The sequence below is a fragment of the Tauraco erythrolophus genome, chromosome 11, assembly GCF_009769465.1.
Source record: "Tauraco erythrolophus isolate bTauEry1 chromosome 11, bTauEry1.pri, whole genome shotgun sequence".
NCBI classification, from domain to species: domain Eukaryota; kingdom Metazoa; phylum Chordata; class Aves; order Musophagiformes; family Musophagidae; genus Tauraco; species Tauraco erythrolophus.
In genome coordinates this window covers 17157558-17179463 of record NC_141475.1, presented here as the reverse complement: position 1 = coordinate 17179463, position 21906 = coordinate 17157558, and the positions used below count along the sequence as shown (strand labels likewise).

At 48.1% G+C, this 21906-nt stretch overlaps 1 protein-coding gene across 2 annotated transcripts; it reads right to left on the bottom strand.

The window, feature by feature from the left end:
- Positions 1–10676: 10676 nt before the first annotated feature.
- On the bottom strand, positions 10677–20525 carry CLDN1 (claudin 1). 2 transcript variants are annotated; one of them, XM_086618412.1, is made up of 4 exons: positions 20299–20525; positions 11797–11957; positions 11228–11312; positions 10677–10839 (listed from the first exon to the last, which is right to left on the bottom strand). In XM_086618412.1, exons 1-4 carry the CDS (start codon positions 20523–20525, stop codon positions 10677–10679), a joined length of 636 nt encoding a protein of 211 aa, XP_086474538.1. The 2 variants fall into 2 exon arrangements, with proteins under 2 accessions (XP_086474538.1, XP_086474537.1); XM_086618411.1 differs by having other exon boundaries at positions 11797–11961; positions 20303–20525.
- Positions 20526–21906: the final 1381 nt, after the last annotated feature.

Sequence of the window (21906 nt, the reverse complement as noted above, 5' to 3'; positions counted from 1 at the left end):
TGGTCAGCCGGAGATAACGTGTGGGAAGCTGACACTGCTCCCACTCCGTTCCTCTGGCCTGCATGCACAGCAGCCTCCACAAACAGAATTAAATCCACATGAGAAACATCCACCAGGAGAAAAAGATCTCTCTGACATGTAAGAGATTGCAGTGCCGAGGGGCCTCCAAGGAAGGAATGGAGCTGGTGCTGCGTTAGGGGTGTTGGGAGCAGACCCGTGTGCCATGCTTGTGAGGAGGAACACCTTGTCCCATCTCAGGCTGGGCGTTACGGCACGTCCATCAGCAAGTGCACTGGTGGTCTCCACAAATATGTGTGTCCACCTATGCTGAGAAGAAAAACACTGGTACAGACGGTGACAGAATCAGCCCTTCGTAGGAAATCACCTCAATTGCTCTCAAGAACAAAAGGCACAACTCTGAGAGGAACCTTTCCAGTCTCAATTAGCTGCATTGTGAGTTGTTTTGCAGATGAACTCCAGGGGGAGAAGGAAAAGTGTTAGTTTAGCTTTTATCAGCATTTCTTCTGAACTTTTTTCAGTTCTGCAAAAACATAAACCTCTAATGTCCTGAAAGAACCTCCCACATGGAAGTCACAGATGTTGTAATCACGGCTTTTAGCTCCCATTTGTCTGGGAGATGTGAATTAAAATCACCCTTGTCACACAGAAGCCCCAAACAAGCCTTTCTTTAAATATCTTCATGGCAATACTCACACTGCTTTACTTGCACATCAGAACATGCCCTGCACTCCATCTGTCATCTGCAGCTATTCTGTAAGAAATGCTTAACTGACCAAAACAGGGATGGGACTGTGGTCATTCCTGGGACCCTATGTGCTTTATTTGTCCTATCATTTGTCCTATCATAGGTATCCCTTCTTTAAAACCAGTGGGAAGAGCCAAGTTGCATTTCAAAGGGGGGTGCAGATGCTGCAATTCCCAGTGCAGGCTCAGGGACACTGACCACAATACTGCATGCTTCACCAGAGCTACTACTGCGCTTTGCTCATGCATGAGCATGTTGATTTAAGTGTACGTATTTGGTTCAGTCCCACTCTTAATACATTATTTATCTTTTCAAGCTCTGAGCTCTTTGTGCAGCACCCGACACAGCTAAACTGAAGCCACTGCTCAGAGGGGGTGGGGAACGATGACATTCATATGATACTGAAAGAATTAGGGTTAGCAGAGCACCAATAGAAACCTCTGCCAGTTTGCATGCAGAGTGCATTGCTACTCCTTTCGCACAGCACAGATTTCATTATCCAGGTGAATAATAAGAGGAAAGGGAGGGCTAACTTCTGAAAACCAGGACATAGATAAGCAAGTTTGCCAATATTAGGAGAGGGTAAGCTGGCTTAGAGCAGATACTTTACAAATCAGCTTGAATCCCCACGAAAGCCCTTGTGTTTTTGGGTCCAAGCAGACAAAGCAATGCAATTCTTCAAGTGTTCTCAGTGTTGACACATACTGCTGAGCTCCGTGCATGCCAAGATAAAAAGAGGCAGCCTCCACTAGTCCATTATTCAGTGCTAGACAACTTGATTATGATGGAAACAAAATACACTTTTGCAATATTGACATTGTGATCTACGGTAACAAACAAGTTATAAAAAGCCTGTCACATTTTGAACTACTGCTGTTGCTGTAATTAATGTTTTTAACTCAATCTGAAACACCTGATCTGTCTTCTTTGGAAAAAAGGTTCATGGAAAGTGCAATTCTGTGAGAACAATTTTCATCCGCTCCTAACTTGGGTCATGATGTCATTACCTTTCATAGCTGGCCTGAGCCTGATTCTGGGGAAAAACTGTAAGGAAATTCCTGTTAAAGCATGGTCTTGTGGTGATAAGGGCAGCTCTGTGTCAGGACTAATTCATGCCTTCAGCAGAATTAGGTGTGTACAAGGAAAGCTTGGTCATTTCTCCGCACCATAAAACACCAGAGTCTTACTTATTTTATAACCCAGTTTCTGAGAAATTCTGCAGAAAGCCTGCGAACTTTGCTGATCTGCCATGCCCCAGGGCTCCACAGTGCCAAAAGCATGGTTCTATCCCACTGCTCCGCTTTTCTCCTCCACCTCTGACCTGAAGGGTCTCAGCCCTGCTCCCTGCCTTCTGCTGCTCTGACCACCGACTTGACAAACCTGGCAGAGAACTGTTTGCCCAGCTTCGTGTGCTCCAGAGATGGCAAAAAGAAGGAGGCATGAGCACATGGCCAGCAAGGGCGAAGTGAGGGAGACCTCCCGCTTTCCAGGGCAGTTTAAGGACAGAGTGGTCCATCTTTGTCCAGCGCCTGCACCCAGAGCCGAATAACTCATCACAGCTGGTCAGTCCCAAACCAACGCACATGGAGCTCCCCGAGTGCATGGTGGATCTGTGGAGGAGGAGGAGAAAGAAAGTTAGAGCACCAGCACCAATGACAGGAGACTCAAGTTCAAAGCCAAATGGATCTGTAGGCACCTTCCTTGATTAAAACCTTCAGGGATTTAAGGTTCAGGGCTATAATTTGCCTGCTGCCCCTCTGTAAGCAAGAATGAACGCACTTTCCTAACCCACCAGGCTGCCGTGAGGATGATGAAGAACTTAGGTGTGCAGATAAACTGTAAAGAGCCATGTAAGTCCCATGGAGGTGAATACTTGCTCTGGAGTTAACCCAACTTTCAAACAAGTATTTTCTTTATCTGCAGGGCTTAGTCCTGCAGGCTTACCCTGAAATGCGAAGCAGGCAGCCTGGAGCAGTCCCGTGAGCTCAAGTGCTGCAAAGGTGTAAGCAATTATTAATAACAAATCTACCAGCCAAACAGGAAGGCGTGTTTGAGCTGTGACAATGTTGTATCCCAAAGCAGGACCACATCACAGAGCAGTAATTATTCGCTCTCAGTGCAAGTTTGTCTGTCCAGTGTTCGCACAGGGTGTATCACCCTAACACCCCAGTCTGTGCCTTGAGATCACTCGTGCTACTTCTGCTGTCATTGTTGGTACTAACAACAGTATCCTCACCATCCTTGTCTGGACTCAAAAAGCAGCAGTTAGGGGAAAAGTTGTAGAAGGGGGATGGAGCTTTGTTTTTTGACACTGTCATCAGTGATTTGGGGCCACTTCAAAAGCTTTAGGGAAATATTGCTTGCTTCAGTGCTGACACTTTGAGTCCAATTAACCTGGGCAGTAGCTCTTAACGAAGAGCGAGCGTTACGGATGCCAGGCTGTCACATCCTATTTGGCTCTGGAGGGTTCAGGGGGCTACTCTCACTTTATGGAAGCCCCAACAGCTCAGCCCCAGCCGAGCTACTGCCCCGTTATTTTCGCAAGGATGGCCCAGCCACAGCCCAGCACAGTGTTGTTTTTCATGTTGACGGAACATACTGCAGCTCCAATGTGAGTGAACGTGTTAATATCAACAGAGCCTTTTCCCCAAGCTAAACACATTACAGCATCAGCAAATTACAGGGCACAGTAAATTAGACTCCCTCTTGTGCAGACTCTGCTCGCTGGGCCAAGGCCACATCCCTCCCTCGAGGAAGGCAGCGGCAGAGGGTTTCATTACTCCTCGGACTCCCCTGCCCCTTGTGCAGGGCTGTGTGCTTGAGCATGGGCATGGTCACATCTCTGCTCATGCTCCCAAAGCATTCATCCCATGCCTACTCCCCCAAGGATGCTTTTGTCATGTTGCACTACACCAATGACCAGTAAACCTCCACAAAAGAGACAATCCATAGGTCTAGGTCAGTGGTGTGGTGTTTTTACCCATTAAAAAATAAAAAAGCATATAGGAAGGGTCAGGCTTCCCTTTTCTGTCCCCAGTTTCTGAGCACCCGAAGTCAGGAAAAGTTTTAACAACTCCCCAGAGCACCTGCTTTGAACTCCTGGAGTCAGGTAAACAAGCAGACCCGGCTCACTGACAGTCAGTGTGTTTTTCCCAGACCTTTTCTAGAGAACTGCAAAGTGTGGAGAACTGCTATTGCAGGTCTGGGAAAAACAATAATTAAAATGAACCGTTGAGCTCTTTTTGCTGGAAAAACAACAAATTCAGCCCACACTCTCCCCTCCCCCTTACCACAGCTGGCAGCTTTGCTCACAGGAGTAACCCAGGGCCACCGGCTCCAGCTCTGGTCGCGTGTGACAGAGCCCTGCCAGCTCCAGCACCAAGGTCGTTCCACGCACACCTCAGTACAGCCACCCCTCTGGGAGCTGCGTTTAAGAAGAAAGGCCCTAAAAAAAGCAACAAAAGAGGATCACACATAGGTAAATAATTATTTACAGCTGCTGCATGGGGAGTGTTACACAAGGGGAGGGTGGAGCATGTTCCACCGCCCTTCCACGGCTTGTGGGCAGAAAAGCCTCTCAATGTTGTGGTGTTTCTACTCCCCCAAGGTGGAGTTAATGCTGTTTACCTTGTAATAAGAATGCTATTTCTTGCTTTTTTTCCCTTGGCTGATCTTGTTTTTATGGCTCCCCTGCTGCTCCCTGGCTGGGGGAGCTGGCTCTGAAGGCAGCTAGGAGAGCTGGGCTGGGAGTACCAGCATCCCACCCCTCCCACCTGCTGAACCTTGCTGTGTGGTTCCTAAATTAAAAATAAAAGCCCTTGGCTGCAGTGGGAATCTGTGGCAGGAGAGAGCACTAGTCCTAGCACTGAGCAGCTCTCACACAGCTGGGTCTTTCCTAGGAGCCAGGGAAACAGGAAAGCTTGTCACTGTCCTGCACGAAAGATTCTTTCTTACCTTCTTTTTTTTTAAAACAAACAAACAAACAAACTAGAAGCCACCTGCAAACTATAGGGCATTGGCGAAGGCTGTCTTTGTACCCCTCAGTCCTGAGGATCCTTCCTGGCACTGCAGATGGAGGTCCTTAACTGTGATGAGACGGTTTGATCTCAGCCCTGATACTCAGCAGTTCTGTTCTTATGTCAGTCTCATCCTTCGCCTTCCTAGACAAGAGCCGACGATGCACCTTCTGCAGGTATGGTGTTCTATGATGTGGTAGGTGAAGTACAACACTATGGTAAGAACGGGACTTGTGCAATGTCCCAGACAGAATGTGCTACCAGCTCGTCTAATCTAGCCCAGCTGTGCCAATCAGGAACAGCCTGGTGTGGTCAGATGGACCTGGCGATGCAAGGACTTTGGAAAAGTTCTTCCTCAAGGAGGAGGATCTGAACAACTGTAAAGAAGAAAAGCAGATGAGGAGTAGAACACAATTTTGGAGCAAGGCAAAAACTGAACATAAAAAATTACCTAAATATGGGAAACAACATCAAAATTCAAGTTTCTGATATGAAACCTGCTCCTGGGCCTGGCTGATGAACTGGACAGGAGTGGAGGGCAGTTTCTGTACTTCAAGGCAAACCCAGCAGATGGGTTGCCTGGTGCTTGGCCCCCAACCCCAGGCAGGACTCACCAGCTGGCAGCTGCTTACAGCCCCTGAGGCAGCAAAACAGAAGCACTCACAGGTTTTTCATGACTGGGTGCTCCTGGTGTCTCTGTAGAAAAGTGTAGACCCTAGAAACACCAAGTTCCTGATGCAGTATGCTAGGAATCCAGGCAGGGCTTTTCTGGAAAAGCTGTAGGAGTTGGGATGTTTTCCAATGGAGCACATGAGACTCAACAAAGGAGTGTTTTTCCCTTTCTGCTCAGTGATGCAGATGCCATAGCACGCAAGACTTCTGTGGGAACTGCAAAAACGGTCAGAAGCAATCTGCCATAGAGGAGCAAGCTCCTTGTCACAGGCTGGGCTTCTAGAAGAAGGGAAATGGCAACCAGGCAAATTCAGGAGTCAGTGGGATTGAAGGGGTGAAGAGTCTAATAAATGGGGATAATGAGGAAATCTTTGCAATGCCATTGTGTTGCAATCAAAGGGTCAGATTGGAAAGCCCAGGTGAGTTGCCCAGTAGGATGTAAAGCCTCAGCTGAAACACATGGTCATTGTGAGTCTGTGGTTGGTGGGGTAAACTGCAGCACCCTCTGAAATATGAGTGCACCTGGACCAGGTCTGTGCTGAGCAATCCTACCCCTGCTCTGTGTGACACCAGCCATCTCCTCTGCCAGTCGGTGGGTGCTAAGGTGGGCAGACAATGTCGTGGGGGAGAAACTCTGATGGCGTACCCATGCTTATGCGTGCTGCTTGCTGGCAGGACCGTCTGGCCACGTGAGAGGTCTTACATTGCAAGATTTGACTGCAGCCCTGCTGCTGTGCAAACACAGCTGACTGTAGGATGCCTTTTCAGCTAGACACTGGTGTAAGACCCTGGAAAAAGATGCTGGTAATGTTGGCATCATTCAGATGTCCTTTGTGAAAACACTTGAGACAATTTTTACATCACAGTCAACTCACTGGCTGCCTCAGAGTAATTTCCGATGTCTCCATTCTCAGGACAAAAGCTCAAGCTCTTTCAGTCTGGTTACTTATCTAGGTTTGTAAATCTGCTACATTTGAGCAACTTCAGGAAGTTACTAACATTTCTGGGGTTTGCTCTTAAGCAGAAGTGCTGCATTAACTTACTTCCCCCAGTAATGCCATTATTTCTTCTTCTGCCTTATATTAAAAATATTCTGAGCTTGTATGAATATTTTACAAACATTTCTTATTGCCAGCTGTTACCAGCTCGTCTGGTTATTTCTGGGATCTCCATTATCAGAGAGTTATCAGTGCTTCAATACACTATATCTATGTGCTCAGAGCAGTACAGAAAACAAAGGCAGATTTATTATAAGAAGCTCATGTGTAAATCAGAAGCTGAATCTGATAAAAGCATTAGCACAGACAGTTTCTTAAAATTATCGAGTTGGAGAATCCAAGAAATCCAATAGGCTGATGCTATTCCAAAAATATCTTGAGCTCTCCCATTTCTTTGAAATATCTAAGTAATATAAACAAGCATGTAATTCCCACTGACAGCAAAGTTCCCTGTGCAGTACACACAGCTCTGGCATCATGTGAATAATAAATATGGTGTGGAAGAATATGCCAAGAAGCAGTCAAAAGTTCCCATTGTCTGTACAGACAAATGCCATCATTTCATCGCAAGATGGCTTTAGCAGCAGGAATGTCAGTCACATGCAAGGATTGAGATCCAGTGGGAAACTCTCCCCCAGCTTTCAACCCATGTTACTCCTTTTCTACACAACTGATAGTAGAGATGGCCAAAGGGCTGTAGAACACATGGCCAAGTGGAATTGCATGATCATGCATGAAAGGCAGGGGAAAAGGGTTGGAAAGCTCCATCCCGAGCTGGGTCAGGGTCATCTCTTAGAGACATTGGCCCTCCAAGAGGTACTCTGCCACTCGTCACCACTGGACAGGAACTAGGATCATGAGCCATATGATACTATATTTAACCCCAAACTTCATCCTTGGCTTTCCAGCCAGCCTGCTGGCAATCCACAAACCATACCCAAACGAAAGTTTGGCTGTGAATTTTGTCATGTTGAAAGTATAGCAAACACATGAGCTTGCCGCTGGGTCTCTGTGCTGGTCTCACACACAGATCTGTGTCTCCAACAGGGGCCTATTTTTGCCATCAGCTGAGAAGTCCTCCTGTCCGTTTTATGGGTGGGATAGCTTTCCTTCCCAGTTCTTCTGCCCAGGAAACTTCAGAGTGAAACTTGCAAAAGTCCTTGGAGAGAGAGTGAGCATGAAAACATGGGAAAAAAATTAATCTCAATGGAAATCCTTGACTAATTGACAGGTTGGAATAAGAATGACCATAGACCCCAAACTATGCCAGGCAACCAGTCTGCTCCAGGCACTGCAAGCTCACTCAGCCAGCCACATGCCTGGCTGTTTTGCTCTGCCAGCTTTACAAGACCTAATTAGCTCTATTCCTTTTGTTTGTAGTTACAAAAGGAAACAGCCCTTGGAGAGAGATGGAATAGAGGAGGCAGCTCCTTCACTGAGCTTAAAAAAAAGTTTTAAATACAGTTTGCCTCTCATCAAATGTACTTGAAAATATGAAAGGGATGAACAGAAGAGCCCTAGTGAATGGAGAAAGGTTTCTAGGCCAGGTAGAAGAAGGAAGGATACAGCCTTGCTACCCTGGGGCAGTATCAGGGCAGGTTAAGAGAGACCATCCCCAGCTGGAACCAGTCTCTACCTGGCCTGCAAAAAATGTACACCTGACTGGTTGTGGTCATTGTCACATCTGGGAGAAGCACAAAACCCTCCCAAAGGGGCTTCAGAGTGAGAGAGATCCTCCCAGGGCCCTTCTCTTCATAATCGTTAACCCAGAAATATCAAGGAATTGCACATAAGTGTTTAAGAGACATATAGATCAGCAGGTCTCTTCCCACTTTGGAAGCAGAGCATCTCTTGCAGAGAGCCACAGTCTGCATGTACCCTACATCCCTGATAAAGCTACAGAAAGCAAAGCTGAAACAGAGAGCATCTCTCCCAGGAGTGCCTTGGCTCCACACCCCATCCCTTCCCCATTCCTGCAGCTCCCACTCCCCTGCAGAGGAGCCATCTGCCTTCCCCCTGCCCCTTCCTGCTCCACCCAGGGTGCAGCCTGCCTTGCCGAGGAGCAGACCTGCTGGTTCCTAGGCTGCAATTGTAGCAGATTACTGGGTGAGTTTCTGCCAGAGGCCACAACTGCCTGACTCACTGCAGAAGATCTGTCCCCACCTATGCCTGCCGTAGATACACACAGCTAAACAAACTCCATACTGGCAGGCAGGCTCCCAAAAGACCAAGCCCGCCTCTTCTCTTCTATGCACACCGTCCAAGTTCTGCTCAAAAACAAGAAATGAAGTAACACAGTCTGAATTTCCTTAAAAAAGTCCATTTATTGAAATTGTTTAAACACTTTATACAAGTTCCCCATACAAGCATCTGCTCCCTGGCTCAGGGTTAATGCAAATACAAAAGCACAGGCTTCAGCAGCTCTTTAATGTGACCTGAGCTGCTACCTCTTAAGACAAGGTCTCATGAGGCAGCTGCTGTGCACAGGCAATTCCCCATGGAGAAGTGGAAGCCACATGACCCAGCTCCAAGTACAGGCCAACATCAACTCAAGCCTGAAGCAAATGCTCTGGCTAGTTTCTTTTAGTAACTTTGATTTATGTCGCAGAGTCAGGTCAAACAGAGGTACAAGGCTCATACAAACCACCAATGCCATGGTTGTACACAGCTCAGCCCCAGAGGCTCTCCCAGTCTACAGAAGGAAATAAAGACATCTGATGCCTCTGAACACATACACAATTATAAAGCCTGATCAGAAGCAACCAGTTTCCTTCTGTAGAAAATGCAAGGTTAAGCTTTGGAGAACTGGTACCATCTTTCTAGGACTTACAAGACTTAACTCCAGCCAACCTCAGCCAGTGTTAGTCAAACACCAAGTGACTGACTAAGAGAAGGGGCAGGAACCTTTGATGAGCTGCATTTTTATTTTTAGATATGACTTAATATGCAAGGATGGCTTTATCTTTAAAACACTAGTTTCTTCCTCTTTGGTGAGCTTGGATTAAGAGCAAATGCTATAATCTTCATGTCAGTTTCCTTAGAATTTGCCTTCATATCATCACTGAAAGTGTTTACAAGAAAAAAAAAAAGACAGGATCAAATGGCAGTATGTGAGGTATCCTTGGGGAAACATCAGGGAGCAGCAGCGCATTGTTTGGTTTAACACATTTAGCTGCATAAGGCAAGCAAACTGAGATCGGTAACTAAGCACAAATGAGAGACTCAAGGAAAGGAGAGTATTTGTTAAAGGGTGGCCTGTAACACACACAAGGGGATAAAGCTTCAAGCTCAGTTGGGTACTAGGGTGGGAACATGGATAAAGAATCACTGGCAGCACCCAGTGCCTAAGGAACAACAGCAACAGCCCCACAAGAGACACCCAGTGAAAACAGAAGGCAATCGTTTTTCTTTAGCTCTTCCCCAGCACCAGGGAAACCCACAGCTGCTTTGGGAGCCTGATAACCTCTAGCCACAACTTGGCAGCCTTTTGCTCAGACATAATCAACTTACGAGATCTTATCAAGAGAGCAATGACAGAGTTAAGCCAAACCACCTTACACCGCATCTTCTGTTGGCCAACAGCATGTGCATGGACAGTTACAGGTTTCAAATTGTTAAGTCACAGCAATTTAATTGTGCCTGACCCTTTGTCATGCCAATCTACACAGAAAGGAGGGTGCTGAAGGTGACACCAATAAGACAGTACGAGAGCATCTCAGATCTCTTCAAACATTCCCACATGTAAAGTCTTTTCCCTAAAATTATATTTCCCCTTATGCTATTTGTTTCATCACTTTGTATATAATATATGTTCCTTTAATTCCTACACACACCACACTGGGCTCTAACTTAGTGGGATATGGGACTGAATTGTTACCCTCTATTTATTTTTTTAAAAAAAACAGCTAAAAAAAGCACCAACATCCATCTAAAAAAACAGTATCATTTTTCCCTTTTACTCCCAAATACTAAACTTAACCCAAGCTTGGAGGTTTCATCTTTCCAGTGGCAATACCTATGAACCTAGGCTAGCCTTCCTCCATGGGCTGGGAGAGAAAGGAGAAGTTATGTCCAGTAGCAAAGAGGATTACAAAAATATACACGTTTTTGGGAGAAGAGGAAGGCAGAACCTAGAGTCTGCACTCTGCTCAGGACAGTGGCATTGTAGTGTCCTTTCCAAAATGGTTTCACTACCAGTGCTGGTGGGTCCTCCTCTTTGTTTCATTATACGTAATCCTTCCCTGTGGAAGGGGCATTTTTTGGATAGCCTCGGGTGGGTGGATATGAAGTTTCTCTCCGTGGACAGGAGCAGCAGAGGAAAGCTCCCCCCAGCATGGCCAGAGAAGCAGCTGCCCAGCCTATGAAGAGAGCTGATCCAAACTCAAACCTGGAAGAGAAAGAAGGAAGAAGGTGAATGCTACAAGCAATGCCTCTGGATTACACTGTCCACATGTTCACACAAAGCAAAAGGGACGGGATGAAATTGGGATGGAAGTGGCTTCCTGCAAGGCAGTTTGGAGCTCTGTGCATTAAGCATTTAGTGGAGAAAAAGCACAGAAGTCACAGCACTTAGGCCCCTGGCAGTGATGTTGCCTTAAAACAAAGCCAAGACTTCTGAGCCACATGGATGATGAGATCTGGTCCCAGTGCTCTTTCTGCACAGTTTGAAGCCAACCCAGCTAGCTGAGTAAGTTCCCTTCTTTGTTTTGAGCCACACTTAGCCCTGTGAGCATTTGTCATGTTATATTATAATGTTAGATCAAATGAGTCAGTACCTGGTGTTGACGGGGGTGAAAGGGTCATAAAAGGCCCGAGCAACTCTGTTGCCATACCATGACGTGGCCACCAGTGCTGCCAAACCTGCACATGAAGGAAACACAATGTCATGACTTATCAAGAAAAAATAATAAACAAAATCACTGCAAAAATAAGTGCATAGCAGAACCAGCATCTGGAGTGATGCTGAGCTGCTGCTAGCCTGGGAAGTTCTAAGCTGTTAATTAGTGCTGATTGGGAGAGAAATTAAGAAAGGATTTGAGGTCACCCACTGTTACATTGCGCCAAAAGCAGGGCTGCTGACAGCCTTTCACTGAAGCAGGATGTACAAGTCAAACTCGGCTCTGCTAATAGAGATGGAAGGCATACAGACCACATAGAAAGTATAATGCTGGTGTGTCAGGAGACCTATTTGATGCCTCAGACTGACACAGTAACCACTGGCTAAGTCTGCTAGGGAATTTTCCCAGCCGAAAACGCTCTTGGAGCCATCCTCTCACATCCTATGCAGGATAAACACTGCTTGGGAAATGGCACATTTAAAACTAAACACATCTCTGTTACCAACCTGCAATGATGAAGATCACCCCACCCAAGACAGCCATCCGCATCTTCTTCACCTGGTCGTCTTCCATGCACTTCATGCATTTCATTCCAGTCACAGCAACAAATACAGCGACAAGGCCCAGGAGTATCGCAGCCACCATCAGAGCCCGAGTGGCTTGCAGACTGCCTAGAAGACATTAGGGTTTGAGTTACTACAAAGAAAGCTCAAGACAAACAGAAATTCAAATTACTGGACTCAGTAATTATGTGTCAAAATACTCTGCTCCCTGTTACACAAGATACACCAAGCAAGACATTCCGTTTTAGTTTTAAGCTCCCAGAGCCTGTCATGTGTCTGGATCAGAGGACTCTCAGCCTCTTCTAAAATGCGTGGCAAACAAGGGCATGCAGCTTTTTGCAGGAAATGACCTGGGAATTGCCCTCAGACATCTTTTGTTCCTTGATCATTTGAATCCCAATTGGAAGGGCATATCTGTTTATCAAAAGAAGTATTCAGATTTAGGCTCTGCCTTGACAAAGCATTTAGGCACATGTTTTAATATGAATAGTGCCATACATATGAATAGTCCCACAGCAGAGAGCAAGGTCCCTTTATTGCTCAAGACTTCCAAAACCTGTCTTTTATACAAATACCTCGGTGCTGATTTAGGTATTTTTTGTGCTAAATACTCAGAGTTCCATAGAGTACAAAAATACAATTGCAGCCAAAAAGGATTTTCCCAGCCAAGTGAAAAATAGTTGGTTTTCCTACCTAAAATATTTAGTTCAGACTCAAAGATATTCAAATGTTTTAAGAGCCTCTTCATGCTTTTGAGGAATTGGAGCGTGGGGCGATGCCTTCGATAAGCAAGGGCTGTGTTTGCCTGATTTCTCAGCAGACAGACTCAATGTACTTCATCGAAGTTTTCGTTTTATTTGACTCATCTGAAGGCACAGACACTAACCGCTATGCACGTGAGCAACTGAATTCAGATTTTCTTGACACCAACGGAGAAAGAAAATCACGATATAAATTAGGTCATTGCTGAAAAAAGCTCAGGTGACAAAACATCTGAGAAGCAGTGAAATAAGAGCCTGAGCTTTATTGCCTGGCAAATCAGGTTTGTTTGAACAGAATGGATTTTAATATACAGTCCTGTTAAGATTTGAGAACAAATGAGGCTGGTTAATCAAAGGAAGGAGCTCCCAGGAGCACAACGTAACCAAGGCAAAAGTGTCCCCTGACACAGAAGGTTACCTAGCACTGACACATGCACAGTTTTAGAAAAGTGTCACCAGGATCTGCTCCCAAGTCTGGAGCTCTGCAAAGCACTCCGAGCTTGGACGACTGCGGCTGCGAGATTTAAGCCTTCAGCAGAGCACCTGCAAACTCATCAGTCAGCACTGGTATGGTGACCCCGCCAGAGCCTGCACTACAACAAAGGGCTCTTACACCGGCAGGAGTTCGAACCCGATGCTGGCCAGGAGGGTAGCACAACTACACACCTATCTGCTGCAGCTTCTTTACGACGCTTAGCTCCTTAACACTACTTGTGCAGGGAAGTTCTTGTGACCCACACCAACAACAAGCTATTAGGCTCTACTTCTGCTTTAAAACAGACCTGGAGCTGCCTCTACACACACAACATTATTGTTCCGTAAATAGATGAAGAAAGCAGTTAAAAACAGTACAATAAAAAGGCAGTATTCAGGGCAACAGGAAGTGACACGTTTGTAAGAAGAGTCTTGGCTTTCTTGGGAAAAATCCCACAATCAGCTTGGCTAAATGTCATCTCTCACTTCCTTCAAAGGGGAAAGATGACTCAGCTCTGCATAACCCAGGTGTTAATCAAAACCCATCTGCTCCATTGATTGCAGAAACCCATTTACAAAGCCATTTAGCACATTAGCATAGATCACAACAGCAGCATCCAAACACATTTTTAATAAATTTATCTCCAATGTCAGAGATTACACTCTAAAAACAATTTGTAGCTTACGAAAGTTATGCCAATTTTCAGAAAGACTTCAGCTGACAGGTTACCACTCAGGAGACCAATTCAGCTGCCATACATTTAAGGCTAAGTTGTGCATTACAGCAGCAGCTGTGGAGAAGCCAATAGCTGAACACTAGTTCATACTTTGCACGCAAAAGGACATTGTCTGCAGAACTATCAAATCTGTTTTATTAAATCTAGGTAAAGTCAAGTTTAGTCTTGCTGCAGAAGAAATTACTTTATAGGAGAGAGTTTTGTAAGAGCTCCTCCTTGAAGCTGAAAATAGGAAGTGTTATCTCAAACAACTAGAAAACTAGTTATAAGGGTGGGAAGAGACCTTCTCACCTTCAAGTACAGTACTAAAGGACAAACACAGGAAGATGCTTGAAAAAGTTTCTCTGACCTCAGGAGACCTAGCTATGAAACCTGCTAAACTCTCAAGATGTACAAGTATTAACTGGATGCGCACCATGACAGCTTTGCAGAAGCAGCTGAACAAAAAGCAGCATTGTGAGCATTTCCCAGGGCCACCTGCTTTCAGCAGCAGACACTGGAGGGACATCTCCTGGTGTCCTCACCCCTCCCTTACTTACGGCTCCATGGCGTAAGAGGACAGAAGCATTTAGGAAGCTTGCAGCGGGACAGAAAACCAGATTGAAGCACTTGCAGAACAGACTGTCCCTTTATCCCAAGAAGTTTTAATGTGACGTGAGCATACTAGCCAACCATCCTGCCCACTGCCCAGCCTGGCTGCCCTGTGCTGGGAGACAGCACGTTTGTCATCCTACCACTTTCGCAATGTGTGCAGTGCATTGACTGCAGTTAATCATCATACAAGCTATTAGTTATTATGTACATGTTAACAGCCACGTTGTCAATGGAAGCTGCACATCCAGAGGCTGAGAAAGCCAGTTTAATATTACTTCTGTTGTTCGCACGGACTTTTCCAGGCACTTCAAAAATCCCAAATGATAGAAGCATAACAGTGTCTTAAACCTGCTAAACAGGACTGGCTACTGACAACATGTAGAAGTACTCTACAGCAATTTTACTTCACAACTTGGAGAGAAACTGGATTTCCCCCACACTCCTCACTGCTGCAACTGTCTCACCAACCAGAACAGGTTGCACAATACTCATAGCCTCCCACATGATACACCACAGCTTTCGGAAAGCCCAGACAGCCTCAGGAGCCCTTGGAGAAAACAGTCCTGGATAAGGTGAGACCAACTGGCCTGGCACCCAACAACAGCTGTCAGATGGCAGTACTATTTTGTCAATATAAACCACTATCAACTTGGAAGCCGAGCCTTTTATTGCTGTCAGTAACGGGAAACCTGGCCTCAAAAGCCTCTGGCAAGGAAGCAGCAAACACTGAAGAACAGAGGCTTAAAACTATCAAGGATAGTTAACAATAAATGTGAATTCTACAAGTCCACAAAAAGAGACAGCAGCTCACATCTGTTTCACATAATGAAACCTACACTTTTTAAACCATGCTAACAAACAGCTCAGACTTACTGTTAGTGGGTTTGGACACAAGCTACATGATGCATTTTATCTGAAGCCTACATAAGACCGTTTCCTTCCCACAACTATCATTACCTGTCAGAGAAGTAATTGCTGGCAACTGCATAGTTATCAAAAAAGAACTTCATCAGCATATGTTTGAGTTTTTTTCTGTTTTCATATTTATTCTGTTTATGTCATCTACATTATAGAAAAGCTCTTGTGAAAGTGCCACAGGATTTTTGTAATGCCTGTTTGTAACACAAAATTGCTGTAACGGCTCTGTGTGGAGATTGTTTTCTGATAGGGATGCTCATTGACTGCCTTGTTTGTATTTAAACTATGGACTTTTCCTTCCCTCCCCATGGGCCTCCATGCAACCAAGTGATGACAGAATACAGGTGAAACAGATGCTGTGCAGGTCCCTCTAATGTCTACTAAGGAAGTTCCCCGGGAGTTAGTACCACTCCTGTAGAGTAGGAAGCATACATATTACACTGTCCATCTCCAAGAGAAATCAGCAGCCCTCAAAGCCTTCCCATTGGGGTTTCATGAAAGCTGAATCTCCTCAAAGGAGTGGGATCTGAGATCTTGCTGTTCTGCCCTGACAGCATGTGAAAGTTACTTTTCTGCAGCAGGCATGGGAATGAAGATTTGAGCAAGCAATAACAGCTTCAGAGGTAGCCAGCAAACATCTGTCACACTTTGCAGTCATTCTGGCTGGACACAAAGGCCTGCTAATGGTTTGGAGACTTTCAACCCCCTTATCAGGGGGTTATCACCCCTCTGAAAAGACCCTGCACACCCATCACCATCAGATATTCCAGTGTGGACTCCTTCAAAGCACCTCCCCACAAGTCTAGAGGACTGTACAGAGAAATCTGAGCCGGATGCAGAATGAGAGGGTCACGATTCTTGCCAAAATGGGAAGGCTGAGAATTCCCTACTGCATGTCCAGTGTAAAAGAGGCAAGTTCAGTAGGTGACAGTGGCCTTGTACTCTGCCTACCTCAAAGCAAATAATTAAGGTTCAAGGCCCTCCTGCAGCCATTCAAACAGCAGAGAAAGCTGAGACAGACAACATGCAGTATCACCATTTCCAGACTCCTGGTCCAAGGAGACCTGGGTAGCCTGTTTTCCCACAAAGACTGGAAATTCCCTTACCAAGAGATTTAGTGACACATAGTAACACCAGCTACTAAAGCTGCTTAGAAGCTGCTTGTAGAGCAATAAAGCCAGCCTATTGCAACAGACTCCCATCCCCTTTTGCAGGCACAACACAGCACCACACAGGAACAGCCTCGGTCACATTCCAAGTAACCCTCTACCTTCTCAAAGCACAGCACAGGTGAGACTGTTTTACCACTCAATCAGTTTTTTTTTGATGAGGAAGGAACAGGGATTGAGAAACATGGGAGCAAATTAACCCCTAACCCACATGAAAGCCCAGATACCAGCAGGTTCTACCTGCTTACCCCAGATCTAAAGATGGAGCAGTGACAAGCTATTTGGACACATTTGTCCCTCACGCTCTAGCTTTGTTCCTCCCTGGGCCACCCTCTCAGATCCTCCACAATCAGGACAGAGCAGCAGTAACCTGAGCATGAACCCTTCCTTCTCCCCATCTGTCCTCTTCCCCAGCTCCTCGAACAGGCTCAGCCAGGGTGGTAAAGATGTAGGAGGGCAGATTTCACATTTCAGTGATGCTGTTTGACCCAGAGGGCATCCAAACTCTTGTTTATTTTCTGGGCTAGGGCACAAAGGCTCATTGTAGATGTACTAGGTTTGGTGATGAAGTGGTAGATGAGTTTCAGCTTGTCTCAAACACAGAACCTCCCCCAGCAAAACTGAACAGGGCAATGAGTATTTTAGCTAAAATAGCCTAGACAGGACCCAGAACAACCTCTGCTCTGAGCAGGACTGTGGTTAGGTGGGGCTGAAAGCTTCCAGAGACAGTTACCTGGAGTCCTTCTCTCTCCTTCCTGAGACCATCCCCCTGAGATCCCAGAGAAGCACAAAGCTCAGCTGAGCCCCATGGACGATGCTGGAGGGCTACAAGAACAATGCTGAGGCTGTGCAACAAAGCCTTGTTGCAAGGGTGGCTTTTGTTGCCTCTATGTCTGCATGTGGCCACGCACTGCTTTTCACGTAAGCCAGCAAAACGCAGCCTTTCTATTGCCTGAATAGCAGCACTGACATAAGCCCTCAGCTGAACGCAGCTACGGGAGAAGTGCCAGCATGGGTGCGCTCCAGCAGCGTGGCCACACAGGAGGCTGGAGGCCATCTCAGTTGGCTAACGGTGCTTATCAGGTTGTGCCAACCTCATCTCTGACACACACCACCAGTCCAAGCAGCCAAACGCCGATGCATCTAGAGGAATGGCAATAGCTACCAGATATGCAAAAGTTTGCTGGCAAGGCTTGCCGGCATTCCCACAACCATGAATTACTGCAGGTGCGAGGAGGCTCAGTCCCTTCTACGGGGACAAAGTAATTACACATCTGAGCCTCTCCCAGCAGTGACGAGGCTCCGGCACGTGGCTCAGAGCAACCAGGGCATGTGAAGCTCTGGCAGGAAAGCGTGGCCAGGCAGGAGAAGTTTCTCTGCCCACATAGCTGTACCACCTTCACCTTGACATAAATAAACGCAGTAAGGGAGCTCTTAACCGCACCTGTCCCTGAGTGCGGCTGTTGAATTGGGTATAAATGGGCTTTTTTCACACCTCCACTCAAAACAGAATCATAGAGCAGTTAGGGTTGGAAGGGACCTCAAAGATCATCTAGTTCCAACACTCCTGCCATGGGCAGGGACACCCTCCACTACACCAGGTTGCCCAAAGCCTCATTCAACCTGGCCTTTAACACTTCCAGGGATGGGGCATCTACAACTTCTCTGGGCAACCTGTTCCAGTGCCTAAGACAGCACTGCTGGTCCCTGCCCAAGCCTACGTGGCTATAAGACCTTGAAGGGGGACTGGGCAGGGAAAACAGCAGCCAAGATATGTCCCTGGGCAGGATCTGCTTTCGAGCAGGAAAGGTGCAGCCTAAGCAAGCTGGGGTACGAAAGAACAAGGAGTCCCTTAGCCAACCCTCGCTGATTTGCCCAACGAGAAAAACATGCCCTGCGATTTCCATATTTCTTGGGCTTCCTGTGGATTTTCAAGCAAGTGTGCCCTGCAGGGCCAGTGGCTCTGTAAGAGGACAAAAGGCCACTCAACCTCGGTTGCTGGCACGTCACACCTCCCTCCCCCGTAGCCCTGAAATAGAAGAGCCGTTATTGTTCGCAGGACAAAGGTGAGGGGAGCAGCTGGTTTTCAGTACTCAGCCATGAATGGGACAGGTCTGGAGGTCCTGGGGCAGGTTTTTAGGAGTCGGTTCAAGCCCTGCTCCCCATCTGATTCTGCGGGCAGGTCTCATTTACACCACAATGGGCTGCAGGCACACAGCCCCCGAGGCAAGTGTACCTTTCGCAGCCCATCCAGTGACTGCGCCCCCGACCCCCAGGCCGAGATAAGAGGCTTGAAGCTGAGCTTAGTCATAATTACTACTCAAACCACCTCGGACTATGTGCTTAGCCCAGCCCGGGTTATCCACAGCCCTGCACCCACTTGGTGCACCGCACTCCTGAAAGGAAATAATTTGCACGTCTGGCAGCTGTAGGACCCACGAGCGTTCGGGACAGGGGAGCAGGAGCGATTGACGCGGGCAAGCAATGAAGGTGGGGCCCAGGGTGCCCAGCTTCACTGTCTGACACACAGGACGGGCTGGTGGTAATAACTTAGGGATACTCCCAATGGTCTCCGGTTCATGTGAAACTGCCTGCTCATTTCTTTGGGAAAGAGAAGGTGACCAAGGCGGTAATTATTATCTTATTAATTAGGGAGGGAGAAGGATGAAGGTGTTCCAAGACACTACTGGACTAGGAATGAGGAGATATTGAGAATAGATTTTTTTTTTTTAACTCTTTTGGGTGCCAGCATAAGTTAGTTTTATGCTCCAGCCCTCTAGAAACAGCCCTCACTGGGGCTCCCGCTCCTTCATGCATGAGATACTGTGTCCTGCGACGGTGAAGCTAAGAGACCTAGAGATTACCTTGATATACTGGTCTGCCTAAAACCTACAGGCAGTGTTACCCGGGCGAGAGTCCAGCTCACCTGCCAGCCCTTTGCTTAAAAGCCCCGCGGGAGTAACAACGACTTTCCCGGAGAACAAAAGATTAAAACAGTCAAACGCAAAAAAAAAAAAAAAAAGAAAAAAATCAGTGCTCGAAAAGACCACTTCAGCACCGCTCATGAACTTTGCCTCCTGTTGAGCCATGCCCAAGCGAAGGCAGCCCCTCTCTGAACTTCCACGGGGAAAAGCTCTTGTTCGAAATCACGGCGCTTTCCCGAACACACGTGGAGGATCTGACCCTTCCCCTCCCGGGACGGTTTTTGGGGGACAGGCAGCCAGCGTGCGGGCAGGGGGCTGCGGGACGGCTCAGGCTCCCTTCCCTGGGTACTGCCCCGCCGAACCCCACTGCCCCCCGCCCGGGGAGGCTGTGCTGCAGCGGGGTGCGCTTCAGCAGGCGCCACAGAGCCCCGAAAGGTAGTCACCGGGGGAGTCACTCCCAGCCTCGGAGGGGAGATCCACCGGGAGAGCCCTAAGAGACACTCATCCGAGCCCCGACGGACGAGGAACCACCAAAAAGATGGATGACCCTTAGCCCTGCACCTTCAACCCCGAAGGGACAGGCGACGTAGCTCCAACGGGAGAGACCTCGAGACCCGACGGCACCAGCACCCTCAGCAGCACAGGCACTAGACGAGGGGAGGCGACAGGACTGGCACTCCCAGTCCCGGTACCTGAGCCCGAGCCCTGGCACGACCGGCACCGGCTTGGGAGTTAGGACCCTACGGGACCGGTACCCTCAGCCTCAACCACAGAGGCATTAGAGCAGAGGGGATGGCCCCGACGGGAGGGAGACCCCCCCAGCTCCGACACGAAGGGCACCCCAACACCCGCATCCCCCAGCCCCGACTTACCCTCCAGCTTGAGCAGCGAGTCGTACACCTTGCACTGGATCTGCCCCGTGCTCTGCATGGCGCACGACATCCACAGCCCCTCGTAGAGCGCCTGGGCTGTGACGATGTTGTCCCCCGCGTAGGATGCCATCTTCCACTGGGGCATGGCCGTGCTGATGATGATGCCGATCCAGCCCAGGAAGGCCAGCACGAAGCCCAGGAGCTGCAGTCCTCCGCTGGCCATGTCTGCGCGGGGCCGGGCAGGGCGGAGGGTGGCTGCCAGGGAAGCAACAACAGGCGCCCGGCTCCGCGCACCGCACTGCCGCCCGCGCGCCGCCCTGCGCGGCTTTTAAAGTCGCGCAAAGGGCGCCCCCTGGCGGCCGCGCCCCCGCCCCGCCCCGCGGGGTTTTCCGCGGTGGGACGAGACCCCTCGCACCCCCTCTCCCCCCCACCTTCCTCCGCCGTGAAGCCGAGGGGGCCGCCCTGGCTGCTGCCGCTCCTCCTCCACCCCCGGCTTCCTCCCTTGGGGCGCAGCGTCAGGGGCGATGTCGACACCTCCGGGGTGAGAGGGGCTGCAAAGTCCACCCCAGCCCCCACCCCCCCGGGATTGATGCCCTCCTTCAGAGTTGCTCCCCTACCCGCAGCCCCTGTTGCCCACCCACCCGCTCACTGCCTCATGAGAACCGTCAGGGTGGGACTGGCTGTTCTGACCCCCACGGCGCGTGCAGGGGATGCTTGGGCACCCTGGGAGGTTTTGGCATCTCCAAAGGGCGCTCTGGTTGTGCTCGTGGGCCTCCCCCCTTCTAGAGCTGAGGGCCCTGAGAGCACGAACCCACCCTCATCTTCCTTGGGTGTTGCTACCTGTTGCTGTCCTTTACCAGCTGGAGCTATAAACTTTCCATTTCGGGACACGGGTCAGGAAAGGTGGAGATTGGGCTGTGTCAGTCCCACCTGCCCTGGTAACCCCTATGTGACCCACCTTCCCCAGCCCACCCCAGTGCCACCACTGCAAAGCAAGGGCAGGGGGGTATTTCCCACCTGGCATTTCCACTGCCCAGCTCTCCGGACACGCAGCACAAGTGGAAATAAACTGCTGCAGAGGATGCAACAGAGAAGTCATGGAAATTATCAATCCTATGATTTTAAAGGGCTTTCAAAGAGCCAGCTGAGCAAACACTCATCATCCGTGTACAAATGCTGCCAGGACCCTAACTCCAGACTTTTAAATCTACCGTTTTAATAAGGATGATGTGCTGTACATCTTTTCATTACTGGGTCTCTTTAAAAAGAGAAATTTTGATTTTTGAATGCTTCAGTGATTTACTAAGGCTTATTGAACGCAATGATTACAGATCAGGAAGGAGTGTCGTCTTTCTCGCGTGTGTATTTGTCCAGTTACTACAGTTTCCCTTTCTCCTAAGTAATATTTGAATATTGACGGATCCAAACTCAAGAATAGGCAGAGCGAGGAAATACTGTCTCCTTCTGAGGGCCCAGGAAGCACATGGCACGGTCTGGATGGTGCTGCCTGCCTTCACCATGGGCTGGATGGATGGGATGTTCAACCTGGACCCGCTGTAATCCCAGGCTCTGAGATAAACAGGTGATGATTACTGATAAAGGTC

What these genes read in the sequence shown, in the direction of transcription:
- CLDN1 (XM_086618412.1), bottom strand. Translation starts at nt 20,525, where the DNA reads ATGGCCAGCGGAGGACTGCAGCTCCTGGGCTTCGTGCTGGCCTTCCTG. An exon ending in CTGCTCAAGCTGGAGGGTAA is followed by an intron (nt 11,958 to 20,298) that starts GTCGGGGCTGGG and finishes TCTTCTAGGCAG; the next exon opens with TCTGCAAGCCACTCGGGCTC. An exon ending in TTCACCCCCGTCAACACCAG is followed by an intron (nt 10,840 to 11,227) that starts GTACTGACTCAT and finishes TTTCTCTTCCAG; the next exon opens with GTTTGAGTTTGGATCAGCTC.